This window comes from Vombatus ursinus, unplaced genomic scaffold, assembly GCF_900497805.2.
Source record: "Vombatus ursinus unplaced genomic scaffold, bare-nosed wombat genome assembly UNPS02007612.1, whole genome shotgun sequence".
Classification (NCBI taxonomy): Eukaryota; Metazoa; Chordata; class Mammalia; order Diprotodontia; family Vombatidae; genus Vombatus; species Vombatus ursinus.
The window spans coordinates 5132916-5148513 of record NW_020947390.1 but is presented as its reverse complement, the minus strand read 5'-3'; the positions used below and the strand labels follow the sequence as shown (position 1 = coordinate 5148513).

General features: G+C 35.6%; 1 protein-coding gene across 3 annotated transcripts in view; it reads right to left on the bottom strand.

Moving 5' to 3' along the window:
* DYNC2H1 (dynein cytoplasmic 2 heavy chain 1) overlaps positions 1-15598 on the bottom strand; it is a 363910-nt gene that overhangs the window by 123576 nt on the left and 224736 nt on the right. For all 3 annotated transcript variants that reach the window (XM_027849539.1, XM_027849541.1, XM_027849540.1), the window contains exons 77-79: positions 12233-12358; positions 6294-6404; positions 3922-4077 (exon numbers count right to left, since the gene is read on the bottom strand). In XM_027849539.1, coding sequence (XP_027705340.1) covers positions 3922-4077; positions 6294-6404; positions 12233-12358 — 393 coding nt within the window. The remainder of the gene's footprint in view (positions 1-3921; positions 4078-6293; positions 6405-12232; positions 12359-15598) is intronic.

Sequence of the window (15598 nt, the reverse complement as noted above, 5' to 3'; positions counted from 1 at the left end):
AAAAAGCTAAAGAATGATTTGAAAAACCAAATGAAAACTATGGAAGAAAGTAAAAAGAGTAAAGCAAAAAGAGAATTAACAACTTGGAAAAAGAGGTATATAACTTTACCTAAGAAAATAACTCCTTGAAAACTAGATAGAAGCTAATGACTCCATGAGTCATTGAGAAGTACTGAAGTTCAAAGACTGAAAAAAAATAGAATAAAATGTGAATTACATGATAATAAAATCAACTGACCTGGAAAACAGATCAAGGAGAGATAATTTAAGAATCATTGGACTACCTGAAAACCATGACCAAAAAAAAAAAGCCTACGTATCATATTTTAAGAAATCTCAAAATAAAATTGCCCAGATCTCTCAGAAATAGAAATAATCCTGGTCACCACTTGAGAGAAACCTCCAAATAAAAACTAGGCCTAGTAAAAAGACAAGAAAGAAAAGTAATAAGCACAAGTCTCATTTCTATGAGAAATGGATTCTAATTTATAAGAATAAGGCCTATCCCCCAACTCATAAATGTTCAAAGGATATGAATAGATAGTTTTCTGAGGAAGAAATCTAAGGTAAAAAAATAATTACATAATTAATAATTAAAGAATTAAAGAAATGTACATTAAGACAACCCTAAGGTACCACTTCACACCCTCAAATAGGTAAAGTTGACAAAAAAATGACAAATGCTCTGGGAAAACAGGTATATTAATGTACTATTGGTGAAGCCTTGAACTTATCTTGTCATTTTGGAAAGCAATTTGTAACTATACCCCAAAACCTATTACACTGTACATAACCTTTGACCCAGCAACATCACTACTGCATATATATCCCAGAGATCAAAGAAAGAAGCATGCATAACTACAAAAATATTGTTAATTAAAAATTCTTTAGCAATCAGCAGCTCTTTTTGTGGTGACAAAGAATTGGAAAGTGAGAGGTGTCTATCAATTAGAGAACGGCTCAATAAGTTATGGGGTATGGATGTGGGGGTATGGGTGTGGGTGGGTGGGGGTGTGTGTGTGTGTGTGTGGTGGGCGTGTGAACAGATAAAATACTAGTGTGCTGTAAGAAATGATGATATTAGAAAAAACTGGGAAGCCTTGTATGAAATGATAGAGTAAAATGAACAGAACCAGGAGATAATTTATACAACAACAACAAAATTGTAAAGACAAATAACTCTAAAACACACAAGAACTGTGATCAACACAATTCAATCAACTGTGGTTCCAGAGGACTTATGATCAAACATGCTATCCACCTCCACAGAAAGAGGTATTAGACTCAGAGAGCAGATTGAAGCATTTTTTCTTGACATGACAAATATGGAAATTTGTTTTGCTTCACTATACATATTTCAAAAGGGTTTTGTTTTTCTTCCTTTCTCAATGGGTGGCAGAGGGAAAGTATGAGAAAGAGAGAATTCAGAATAGAAAACAAGGTAAAATTGAATTTAAATGATTTAAATGCTTTTTTGTTCACTCATCACTAACAATGCATTTTAACAAAAAACAAAACAAACCCCCCAAAAGGTGATATTTCTAATGGACAGTATTGCAAATGGTTTTTTTGTTTTTGTTTTTTTTTGTCTGTTTGTTTTTTGGCAATTAGGGTTAAGTGACTTGCCCAGGGTCACACAACTAGTAAGTGTCAAGTGTTGGGTCTTAGGCCAGATTTGAACTCAGGTCCTCCTGACTTCAGGGCTGGTGCTCTATCCACTGTGCCACCTAGCTGCCCCAGCAAATGCTTTAATACATCTGTTTGAAACTCAGAAAACTCAGAAATTTTCCTGTAAAAAATATTATTATAGAGTGTTCTAACGTAGAACACAGACCTACACAACTCACATTTACTAAACATACATTGCATTAACAATGAAAATGATTTAAAACAAAACTGCTGCTATAATATTCAGTTAGACCCATCCATTTGAAAAAGAAGTACAAATGGAAAATCTGGGACCAAAGCTAAATTGTAAAAATAGAGTAGACAAGAATGCATGTGAGAAACAGAGTGTAACAGGTGGTTGTTTAGAAATCAACAATGGAAGCAATGGGAAATAAGGTTTATGTTAATTCCATATTCTGGTCATACAAAATGGCAGGATGTAGGAAAGAGTGGTCTCCAGTAAGAAGGTTACAGCAGACGTGGTGATGGTATGTTCCCTTTTTCAAAATCACTGTGATCCACTTGCCATTTTTTCCTCTTCACAGTTACTGTCATCTGCTGATGTATATCTGTTCTCAATGGCTACAGCATTGGGTTCATGGTCTCACTCTCAATCACATCTCTACAACCACTTTCACTTTGCTGTGGTGTGGTGGACAGACCTCTGGGCCGGGAGTCAGGAAAACCTGAGTTGAAATCTGGCTTTAGATGCTTACTAGCTGTGTAATCTTGGGCAAATCACTTAATCTCTGCCTGCTTCTGTTTCCTCAGTTGTAAAATGGAGCTAATAATAGCCCTTATCTCACAGAGTTATCGTGAGAATCAAATGAGATATTTGAAATATATTTAGCACAATGCCTGGTACATAGTAGGGACTTATTAAATGTTTGTTTCCTTCCTTCCTAACTCAACCCACCACCTAATTTGCCCCACTCTGGTTCCTAGGCTACTAACAGTTACTAGAGAAAGAAATAACAACAACAAATGAACCAACCTCACCTCCTAAAAATGTGTGGTGCCTAGTTTTTGCTGGGCTCTCACTACTGTTCAAAAGTCTTTCTAATATTCTCCAATTCACTTTTGTGCTCATTTCCCATTGAAACTGTTCCAAATACTGGGGCCTCCTTGAGCCGCCGACTATATTCTGATCTCTAATTTTTACAAAGAAGATGATCTGGCCTCTTTCACAAAACTGACTGCAGCCATCCAATAGCAGTTCCCTTCTTTTTTCTCACATTCATGGCCCTCTACAATCACACACAAATGTACCTCTCCTATTGTCATACAATTCCTTTCAACCTACCCTATGTTCTAGCCATATTCTATTACTCTTTATCTGTTCTACTTTCCCACCTCTATGCCTTTTTACCTTGCACCTCAAATGTCTTCCCTTTCCTCTTGAGCCTGTGGAATTGCTCCCCCTGCTTTACAGCCCAACTGAAAGGCCATTTCTTCCATAAAACTTTTTCTGATTCTCTTTTAGGGATGATCACACCTCCTCAGACCACACACTATACTTGATATGTACCTCTCTGATAGACTTCCAGTATATTCTTGGGTACTACAGTTATCTGTATATGTACTTCAACATCTAAGATCCATGATGGTAAATACAGTTTTTATCTTCACTCTGTATCTTTCTTAGCATCAAACAGTGCAGGTAGCACTTAATAAATGTTGAATATTTTAACTTCTGTGACAATGCATCCCAAACAAAGGAGATCAGATAAGGAATATTGCCATAAAATGGTCTCCCAAGGTAGAATCAATGAAGACCACATCTTGGTGAGTCCCCTAGATAATTTTGCATATGCTTATAAATTATATTTTGTCTTATCCAATGGAATATATTCTCCTAGAGAACAAGGTCTGCTTATTTTTGTTTTAGAATCCCTAAACCCCTTAGCATAGTGCCTGGCATATAGTTGGTCCTTAATAAATGTATGTAATCCAAATTATTTTTTTTCCCCAAACAACAACAACAACAAAATACTGTAAGGCAGGGGACCTTAGCCATTTTTTGTGTCATGGGCCACTATGGAAGCCAGATGAAGACCATGGAGCCCTACTCAGATTAATGTTTTTACATAGAATAAAACACATAGGATTACAAAGGAAATCAATTAATACTGAAATGTAATTATCAAAATACTAAAACAAACAAGTTCATAGACCCAAGGTTATGAAGAACCTTTGGCTTTCAGGAAACAATATGCTGAAGTTAATGTTTTCATAAAAAATGGTACTTCTTACTTGAGGGATATAATTTCTTCTTTCTTGGCATGCAGCATGGAACCAGGCCAGGCTGAAGAGAGCATGTGCCCGTTCCACAATGTCTTTTTTGCTAATTTGCTCTGGAGTCCACGATTCATAAGTCCGCATTAAGTTCTTCTTCAAACCTGGAGGTGCCTGAAGGAAAAAAAATGACCATTTCACAACAACATAGTTATGTTTCATTAGATAAATTTGTTTACCTTAATTTAAACACATACAAAAGAGGTATTTCCCAACAAATATAAATACAGTTCAGTCTAATTTATATATATATATATCAAAGAACTGCTGCAATCACAAGATTGTTTTAGGGTCTAGGGGAGCAAACAAAAAATTGACATTTTGTGGATTTTACAGTCTAGTTCTTTTTAATTATTAATCAAAACATTTTATATGTGTAAGAAATACCTAAACACATGAACAATATTATTCTCAGTAGAAATTGAATTTTCTCACTGAAAATTTCCAAAATGAGATACACATCCTCTGAAATCAGATAACACAAAGGTGTTATGACACCTCTTAAAACAAAACATAATAGCTAATGCAATCCCTTTAAGAAATGGATTAACAGCCAATCACTGCTGGCAATCCATAAGACAACTAAGTAAAATCAAAAGAGTTCTAAATTTTTATCTGCCCCATAGAAAACTCCAGACTTGTTCTAGAGAAACAGGAATTTGTTTTCTAGTCCTCAATTTTGAGGATCTCTTTGTAAACTATGGAATTAGTGATGGCCATTTTGAAAATAAATTTGTAGGTTCATATCCATTTCCTGGTATACTCATGAGAATAAAAAAGGCTTTTCCCAGAAATCTGGCTTTGTCCTAGAGCAGATGTATCAAACACCCCACTCAATGACTACATGTGGCCCAGAATACTCCAGTTATAACTAAACCAGATTAAGATGTAATTGGAATATATTTAACAAAATATTAAAATACAATAAAATATGAATATTACATTCTAAAACTAAGTCAATATGTGGCTTGAAGGATTCTTAATGTATGGCGCTGTGGCCCCCATTTCTAATTAAGTTTGACAGCACTGTCATAAAATGTTAGGAAAAAAATGATAAAGTGTAAAAATACTGAATTAGAAGAAATGTAGATTCTATTCCAAACTCTGGAATAGTTGTTTAATCTTAGGAAAAACTAAAATTTTTCAAGACAATCCTGTCTACATTATATGAAACATCAAGTTTTAGTGGATTACAATTTGGGAAATACTGATCTGGTCGAATCCCCCACATTGATTTACAAATCCTTTCTGACATCACTATCATCTGCACAATGCAGCACCTATTCTGAGTTCAACTGATAAAATGTACATTACCTCTCTGTTGGCCTCATTTTACTAATGTGTAAAGGAAGACTTGAAATATATGATTTATACAGTCCCTTCTAGATGTAAAATTCTGTTTCTAAAATGGTAGGGAATGTTTTCTTTTCTATTAAGGACCATAGGGAAGGTGGAAGAGTCAGTAAAAATATTTTTAAATAATTATTTTTTATTTACAAGAAAACAAAATATATATATATATATATATATACAATTACTTACCACAAATTTTTGAAATTAATAATAATAATGACTAGAAAAGTTGATGAATGTAAAAAAGTACAAATACATTTAAAAGATATACACTTTAGTTCTCTACCATGGTCAATATAGATGACACTAGATGGTTACTCAAGTCACTCTGAGACCTGAAACACTATGCAAATACCACCATCACAACTGCTATTACTAAATCACTATAACAAGTAAGAGTGATAACAATGCTTTGTTATATTGTGCTCTACAGTTTATGAAGCACAAGCACAAAGATTATCTCATTCAACGTGCTCAATGACTTTGAGAGTAGGCAGGGCCGGTTTTTTAATCTCCATTTTTATAATAAAGATACTCAGATTAAATGACATTGCTAATAAGCGATAAGTACAAGACTTGAACTAGGTCTTCTTGCTCTTTGTACCATATCATACTGACCTTCAATATAAGAAATAACATTCCATAAAAGCTGAAAAGAAGGGACTAAAACATTTTTGTTTTGATATAATCTTGTTCTTTCATTCAGTGTCAGAAATTTTGATTTGGACCTCAGAAGTCTTACAGTCTAATCTCATCATTTTATAAAGAAATTGAAGCCAAGGAAGGAGTTGGTGGCAGAACTATGACTTAAACTCAGTCCCTTTGCCTCTAATTTTTTTCATTTTCACATAAAGCATTTAAGTATAATACACATTCATTCTCTGTCAAGTTACTTACTATAGTATCATGTGTGACCACATTTATACATTGGTAAATTGTATCAATATGCCAGTGATACAAGTTTACAATGCTTTTACCTCATATGTTATCTTCAGACTGGACTGAAGTAAAATAGGTGTAAAGTTGGGATGTACTTCAGCTGTAAGCCAAAGACGAAAACTCTCTTTGGGTTGGAGAGAATTCAGTTCCTGGAAGAAAGAAAGAAAGTAACAGATATATTTAAACAAATATTACAAGTGTACTCATTTTGTATTGTTAGAACCTTAAATGTCTATGTTTATCATATACTTCCTATTAAGTCCTTATGAAAGATTTTAATAAAGATTAAATATAAGTTAATGATGACTGGAAAAATATGTTTTACAAGTAAGGATCTAATTTAAGTATTGTGCTTCACTTATAAAAAGTGTGAAATGGAAAGAAAAGAGTTAGGAATGGATAGGGTGGCAAAAATGTTACGGTTAGATATAAATGTAACATGTAAATGAAAAAATGTAACCATAACCACGTAATGTAAAAAATGCAAAGCTTAGATCTTGGGAATTCTCCTTAGGTTAGCACTTAAATAATGGGAAAAAAAAGAAACCAAAAGGTAAATCTATGTAGTATCTGGACTCATATTAATATATTTGGAAATCTCCACAGAATAGAAACATTTATAAAACACAAAAAAATGAACTTCTTGGACAGAGCACTAGCCCTGAAGTCAGGAGGACCTGAGTTCAAATCCAGCCTCAGATACATAACACTCACTAGGTGTATGACTCTGGGCAAGTCACTTAACCCCAACTGCCCTCACAAAAAAAAAAAATGAACTTTTTTATAAAGTACAACCAATATGCTTTAATAAAAGGAAAATTTAAGTCACTGAGTTCTCAATCTACCAATTAGGATTTTATATCCAGAACCTACAATTAGGCCTGTTGTCTACTGTATCACATCCAAACTCCTCTTGGTGACTTTCAAACCCTCCATAATCTGGTCCCAGTGTACCCATTCCACATTTCTCCCATTACTTCTCAACATATATTCCTGAACATCTGATGTATGTTTCCTTCTCTAGGCCTTTTGTTATCCTGCACTAGAGTGTCCTCTCTCCCCATCTATTAATATAACTCTTACTCATCATTCAAGACCTATATTAAATTCTTCCATTTCTATTAAACTTCCTTCAAGTATTTCTACCCACACTGACCTCTCCCATAACCAAACTCCTGTTGCCCCCTAAGGGCACACCATTGTTCCCAACTGCCTGGAATGGGTTTGTTTTGTCTTTTATTATATTGTAGTCTTTGGAGATGGGAACTGGGTCATATTTCTCTTGAGCCTTACAACAACTAGCACAGTGGTGAGTAGACAAGAGGTACTTAGTAAATGTCTGATGAGTATGAGTACACCAGTCATAATTGTCCAATTACATGACATCCAATAGTTATATTTTACTTATGTAATATATATATATATAACTATTCATATATTCCCATAAAATAGCTAAGTATTATGCTAAAAATTCATGAAAATTAATAGTAAGAGTATGCTTACTATTTCCTATGAAATAAAAATTGGAAAAACAGAATAACAGAAAAATAGAATATAACAAATACAGAAAAATAGAAAAAATAGAAATCTGATAGGCATAGTAATCAATCAGAAGAAGAGAACGACAGCCATTCATCTTAAATACCAAAATATGATTTAGCCTTTTTTTTTCATTTCACCTGTTTAGGTTTTAAGATTAGTTTTGGCTAGGCAATTGGGGCTAAGTGATTTGCCCAGGATCACACAGTTAGTAAGTGTCAAGTGTCTGGTCTGAGGCCAAATTTGAACTCAGGTCTTCATGACTCCAGGGCTGGTGCTCTATGTACTGCACCACCTAGCTGCCCCTCAGATTAGATTTTCAAGAGATTTATGGGTCACTGAAAATAATAGAACCTAACAATTCGGATATATTGCCAACAAGTGGTGGTAAATACTTGGTTACATGATTTTAACTGTCAGGATTTAGAAATGCTTAGGCAATGATTTACTTATCTATGGGGACCTCTGCTTGCCATTCACCTAGTGCTCCTGACTCCAAGCCCATTTATTTACTACAGCACAGGAAGTCTGTCTGAAGGCTATCAGCTTAGGTTTATCTCAGAAGAAGTATCATTAAGATCCAAGGTCTGCAACTGGATCATGTATAACTAAGACTGAACTGCCAGGCAAACCATAATTGCACAGATGAAGTCACTGAAGCCATGAATATAGAGTCGCATTGCCCCAGGGATCTGAGTCTTCCCCAGGCATTGGTGCAAAAGTTTCAGTGGTTTGGCACTATCTCCCGGAGTTTCATAGGCAGAAGAGATGTGTAGCAAGAGTAGGAATATCATCAAAAGATAACAGATTTACAAAACAACTCTGAGGTACCACATCACACCTATCAGAATGCCCAACATGACAAAACAGGAAAATGATAAATGTTGGAGAAGATGTGGGAAAATTGGAACACTAATGCATTGTTGCTGGAGTTGTGAAATGATCCAACCATTTTGGAGAGCAATTTCGAACTATGCCCAAAGGGCTATAACAATATGCATAACCTTTGACCCAGCAATAGCACTTCTAGGGCTGTATCTAAAGAAATCATACAAATGGGAAAAGGACCCACATGTAAAAAAATATTTATAGCAGCATTTTTTGTGGTGGCAAAGAACTGGAAATTTAGAGGATGCTCATCAATTGGGGAATGGCTGAACAAGTTATGGTATATGAATGTAATGGAATACTATTGTGCTACAAGAAATGATGAACAGGCAGACTTTAGAAAAACCTGGAAAGACTTGTCTGGTCTGATGCTGAGTAAAGTGAGCAGAACCAGGAGAAAGTTGTACACAGTAACAGCCACATTCCGCAATGCCTAACATTGATAGACTTAGCCCTTCTCAGCAATGCAAGGATCTAAGACACCTCCAAAGGTCTCATGATGTAAAATGCTATCCACATCCAAAGAAAGAACTGTAGAGTTTGAATGCAGATCGAAGCATGCTATTTGCTATTTTATTTTCTTTCTGTTGTGTTTTGTTTCCTCTTTCTGGTGGTTCCTCCTACTGGTTCTAATTCTTATTTACAACATCACTAATGTGAAAATATTTAATAGGAATGTATACGTATAGTCTATAGCAGATTGTGCACTGTCTTGGGGACAAAGGTGGGAAGGGAAGGGGAGAAAAATTTAAAACTCAAAAGCTTATGGAAGTGATTGTTGATAAATCAAAATAAACTAAATACAAATAAAAAAAGATAATAGATTTAAAGTTGGTAGGGTCCTTAAAGATCTTATAGTCCAATCCCTTTATTTTTATAGCTGAAGAAACCAAGAGTCAGAAAAGTGCAAGGACCTGGCCACAGTCACACAATTATCAAGTGGGAGACCAAGGATTGGAATACAGGTTCTCTGACTCCAAAACTGTTCTTTCCCTCTGTACCAGGATATCTTTAACCATCTTGTGCTGACTGGGCAATGCCTTTGTTTTGAACAGCTTACTAGTCATTTCAGAAGAGAACTTACAAACTCCTGGTAAGGGTTTTTAGTTGGCAAAATGTCTTTAATATCCCTACCCCTTCTTAAATCCACTCCCCAAATTACTGCTGATAACTAGGAACTCCACACTAGAGAGGCAGATGTGACAAAATGGACATGTAGAGCCCTACACTCATTAACAGTTTCAAGGAAAGAGATTATATTAAGGGCTTCTCCCATCAGTGTGTATGGGCTGGATGGAAGTGTCTTGAACATTCTAATGTGTATCTAGTAGATGTAGGGTGGGGTTAGGGGAGGGGGAAGGAAGAAAAAAAAGGAAAAAAAAGAAAGTTACATGATAACTTTATTATATATTTAAAAGGAACAGTAAGTTATACATAACAGATTTGCAATTTCATGTACATCATCTTTTTTCCCATTCTACTATGTTTTATTTCTTAAGTTCAGAATAAAATAAATAAAATTTTAAAAAAAGAAATGGTGAGGCAAATATAGCGAAAGAAAGATGAGCTTATATTTCTATATTCACTATCATTTTAAAGTATACATACGTGTATGTGTGCAAATACAAATACATGCACGTAGATGTGTATATAATACATGCACACAGATGTGTATGTGTCCGTATAGAGATTGCAGCTCTGCTTGGTTTCAACTCCAGGGAACATGATGGTCCACCTCAGAGAATCTGATCACTTAAAACCTTCTCCTCATGTAGCTAACTCAGCTTTGCATACTCAACACTGTCCCAATTCCCTCAGCCTCCTCTCCCCTCTGATCAGAGGACTGCAGGGTGAGATACTAAACTCCTTCCAAAGCCTTCCTTCATGGTGGGCAGGGACCTGGGCTTTCGAGCTAACTCGCCGCTTTCCAGAAGCAGCTCTGCTTGGTTTCATCTCCACAGCACATGGTGCCCCATTGCCAGCAGCACCTTGTCCTCCCTTTCCCCCACTTTCCAACTTCCTTTTGAGTGTTGTCTTTTCCCATTATACTGTAAGCTCCTTGAAGTCAGAGACTGTTTTTCTTTTTCATACTTGTATCCCCAGGGCTTAGCCCAGTGTCTGGTACACAGTAGGGACTTAATGAATGTGCATTGTAATTGCACTGTATTGTATTGTATAATATAAATGGTACACACACACACACACACACACACACACACACACACACATAAGTAGGTGGCATAGTGAACAGGGTGCTGGACTTAAGAGGCAAAAAACAATCTAATTTCAAAACCTGTCTCAGACGCCAGGCAATTCATATAAATTTTCAAGGCCTTAGTTTCTGCATCTGTAAAGTGGGAATGTAATCACATCTCGTCTAAGAGGGTTGCTATAAGGTTCAAATGAGGTAACATGTGTAAAGCATTTGGCAAAACTTAAAAGGCCTATATAAGTGCTAGTTATGATGATTATGACATATGACACTATTTAAACTGAATGCAACCAATATTATGAAAACTAAGGATTCATGATGATACATAAGCAGACTTTTAAAGAAAATAATGTCTATGGTATAATATAACACCTTTCTCGGCGATCCTTAAGTGTAATCATTAGTAGAATAACAAAAACAAACATCAGTTGATTTTTTTCATTTTGTTTTTGAAATGACCTGGAAATTCTATCCTAGAATCATCTTTTCTACTCATTTACAGAAATGGGACTACAGGCCAGCTTGATACCAAATCTCTTTCAAGCCAGTTTGTTCTGATGGTTCAAAGCTACTTCTCTACCATGACTACAGATTATTCTGATACTCAAGGTGTTGGAGAAGATTAAAAGGACAGTTTTAGTTTATCCTTCTAATCTCTTTGATAGCTCCATCTCTCCACTTTCCATCCACCTACCCATTCATACACATCTCGTTCATATTTATATAGTACTTTCCAATTTACAAATCATCTGTAAATTGCGTTCATCACAACAACCCTCTAAGATAGAGAATGCAAGTCTTAAATCCAGTAGTATCAGTGGCTGCTCACTATGATTCCCTTGCTGAACTCTTCCCATATGACTGAAGCTGAACAAAGGGCAGCCACAAAACAGTGTGTCTCTGCTATGAAAGTGCAAAATGCCACAAACAGGCTCTTTCTAATTCTACAGTTTTACCCATTTTGATACCTTTACCTGTATAATACTTGTTCTCCTTCAAAGTAATCTAAGCTTACCTCTTCCTAAACAATATGCTGCTTTGCAACAAAATTAAAAAAAAAAAAACTTCCCTTAAGTCTAATGGACCGTGTAACATTTAAAACTCAATGGTTAAAAGGATATCTTTCCAGGAAAAAAAAAATCACTTTTTGAATTAGCATTTAAAAGTAAACTTGGCAAGGTTTTATAGATACTTAAAGTGATTTCATCATATTCTGATTTCTAGAATATTCACAAGTACTATGTGTTATAGCTTCATACAGAATAATGTTATATAGGGATTCTTCTATGGAGTAAGTTAAACAGTATACTTACTACATTCCCATTTATCAGAACCTACCTTTTCCAGAACAGGAAGCCATGAAACCACAAGATGTAAGTTCTTCAAGCATAACCAGTCTCCATTTTGAGCACATTCTCTCAGCATCTGAATTGCTATATCAGCTTGACCTTGGCCCATGGCAACCTAGAAGGAAAACAGAAAATAGTGACATTACAGACTATGTTGTCAGTGTCCCATGCAAGATAAGAAATTTTCAGTATTTTATATTGAACTAAGGTTTAGAGCTTTTATGATGAGATTTCTGAGTTTTTTTATAATTTACATGTGTTCTAAAACCTAGCAGTTAATATTAAAATGCCATTTCTAGTCAAACAATAAGCAGTGACTATTCCTTCTTTCTCTTTCTTTTTGTTGACAGAATTGCTGACTGTAGCAGCATTCATTCTACTTCTTCCACTGCCTTACTATGAAACCCAATATCCAGATTCCCCTTAAAATGATCGCCCAAAGATTAACTATCATCATCTTGCCAATTCCCCCTTTCTACATCCACATTTCCTTTGACATCTCCTCTGTAGTATTTAACATTACCTTTCTTTATAAGCTTCAAAATAACCACTGAATATATAAAATATTTATATATAAATATAAAATATAATATATATATATTTAGATGGCCATCTACCAAAATACATACAAAAGAACACAACTACAAAATGCTTTTTACAAAAAAAAAAGGATCTAAATAAGTGGACAGATCTTGATTATTTATGGTTAGAACATGCCAATATAATAAAAATGAACATAAAAACTCTAAATTAATTCACTTAATCAGTGCCACATCAAGCAAACTACCAAAGTATTATTTTAGGAAGCTTTCTAGAAAAAAATTATAACAAAATTCATCTGAAGTAAAAAAAAAAGAGGTTGAAGTTTTCAGAGGAAACTTTTTAAAATAGTAAGGAAGTGAGACTGGCGGTATTAGATCTCAAACTATACAATAAAGCAGTAATCATAACAAATGCAGAAAAGTTAACCAGTGGAAAAGATTAGGAACACAATATACAAATGCAAATATACATAGTAGCTTTAGACTAAGATCTCTCACAATATACCACAATGAGCTTCAAATGGATTCAGGATCTTGATATAAAATGATACAACATAAACAAATTAAAATCAAGAGGAAAAAACAGCTTTTGCGACTATGGAGAGAAAATAATCCATGACCAGACAAGGGATAGAGAGGATCACAGATGACAAAATGGACAATTTTGATTACTTAATTTTTTAAATTATATAAACAAAATTGATGAAGTTAATAGGAAAAAAAGTTAACTAAAAAATCTTGGTGAGGTCGTCAGAGTGGCGGAGCCAAGATGGTAGAGGGAAAGCAGTGACTATCTTGAGCTCTCTCCCAAAGCCCTCCAAATACCTAAAAAAATGGCTCTAAACAAATTCTAAAGCAGCAGAACCCACAAAAAGACAGAGGGAAACAAATTTCCAGCCAAAGACAGCCTGGATGGTTGATTGGAAAGGTACATCAGACCGAGCTGGGAGAGGAGCACAGTTCGGCGTGGGCGCGCAGGCCACAGCGACCCTGGAGCACGCCTCAGAGGACTGAATCACAGGCAGCTATGGCAGTTTCTAGACTTCTCAACCCCTGAACACCAAAGACAACTTAGAAGGTCAGTGGGAAAAGTCTGTGACTGCAGTGAGGGAGGAGCTAGGTCTCAGCCGCAAGTCTCGTGTGTAGCCTGGGGCTGTGGATTTTTCCTGAACTTCAGGCCCACAGACTGAGTGGGAATCGAGTGGCTGAAGGGGGGGTGGGGTTGAAGGAATCTCTTTGCCAGTGCTGAGGCAGGAATCTCTTGCTTTACCTGTGCTTGGATCTGGGTCACAGTTCTAAGGGGCGGTCCTGGGACGAGGAGGAATGATGACCTGGTGGAGCTTGTTGTGGTGGTGGAGATTAACCACCTCGCCCTTTATCATAGCACCTTGGAAGAACTGAAAATTTACAGGTCCCTAGAAGTACCTCTGAAAACGGCTGTACAAATCCCTGAAGCTTGGGACAGTACACTCTTCACACTGGAAGCAGACTCTTACCTTAACAAAGAGTTTAAAACTCAAGTAATTGGTTGGGATCATGAGCAAGCAGCACAAAAAGGGTCAGACTATATTATCTTACTTTGGTGACAAAGAAGATCAAAATATACAACCAGAAGAAGACAACAAAGCCAAAGCTCCTATATCCAAAGCCTCCAAGAAGAATATGAATCAGTCCTAGGCCTTGGAAGAGCTCAAAAGGGATTTTGAGAAGCAAGTTAAGAGAAGTAGAGGAAAAACTGAGAGTGATGCAAGAAAATCATGAAAAACAAGTCAACAGCTTGCTAAAGGAGACCCAAAAAAATACTGAAGAAAATAACACCTTAAAAAATAGCCTAGCCCAAATGGCAAAAGAGGTCCAAAAAGTCAATGAGGAGAAGAATGCCCTAAAAAGCAAAATTGGCCAAATGGAAAAGGAAGTCCAAAAGATTGCTGAAGAAAATACTTCCTTAAAAATTAGAATAGAGCAATTGGAAGCTAGTGACTTTATGAGAAATCAAGATACTGTAAAACAAATCCAAAAGAATGAAAAATTAGAAAACAGTGTGAAATATCTCATTGGAAAAACAACTGACCTGGAAAATAGATCCAGGAGAGAGAATTTAAAAATTATTGGACTATATGAAAGCCATGATCAAAAAAAGAGCCTAGACATCATCTTTCAAGAGATTATCAAGGAAAACTGTCCTGATATTTTAGAATCAGAGGCCAAAATAGAAATTGAAAGAATCCACAGATCTCCTCCTGAAAGAGATCCCCAAAGGAAAACTCCTAAGAATATCGTGGCCAAATTCCAGAGTTCCCAGGTCTAGGAGAAAATATTACAAGCAACCAGAAATAAACAATTCCAGTATTATAGAAACACAATTAGGATAACACAAGATTTAGCTGCTTCTACATTAAGGGACCACAGGACATGGAATATAATATTCCAGACAGCAAAGGAGATAGGATTACAACCAAGAATCACCTACCCAGCAAAACTGTGTATAATCCTTCAGGGGAAAAAATGGTCATTCAGTGAAATAGAGGACTTTCAAGCATTCTTAATGAAAAGACCAGAGTTGAATAGAAAATTTGATTTTCAAATACAAGACTCAAGTGGAACATGAAGAGGTAAACAGGAAAGAGAAAATCCTAAGAGACTTATTAAGGTTGAACTGTTTACATTCCTGCATAGAAAGACTATATTTGTAATTTATGAGCCCTTTGTCAGTATTAGGGTAGTTGGAGGGGAAAAAATTATATGTACGTATATATAGATATAGATATAGATAGATAGATAGATAGATAGATAGATAGATAGATAGATAGATA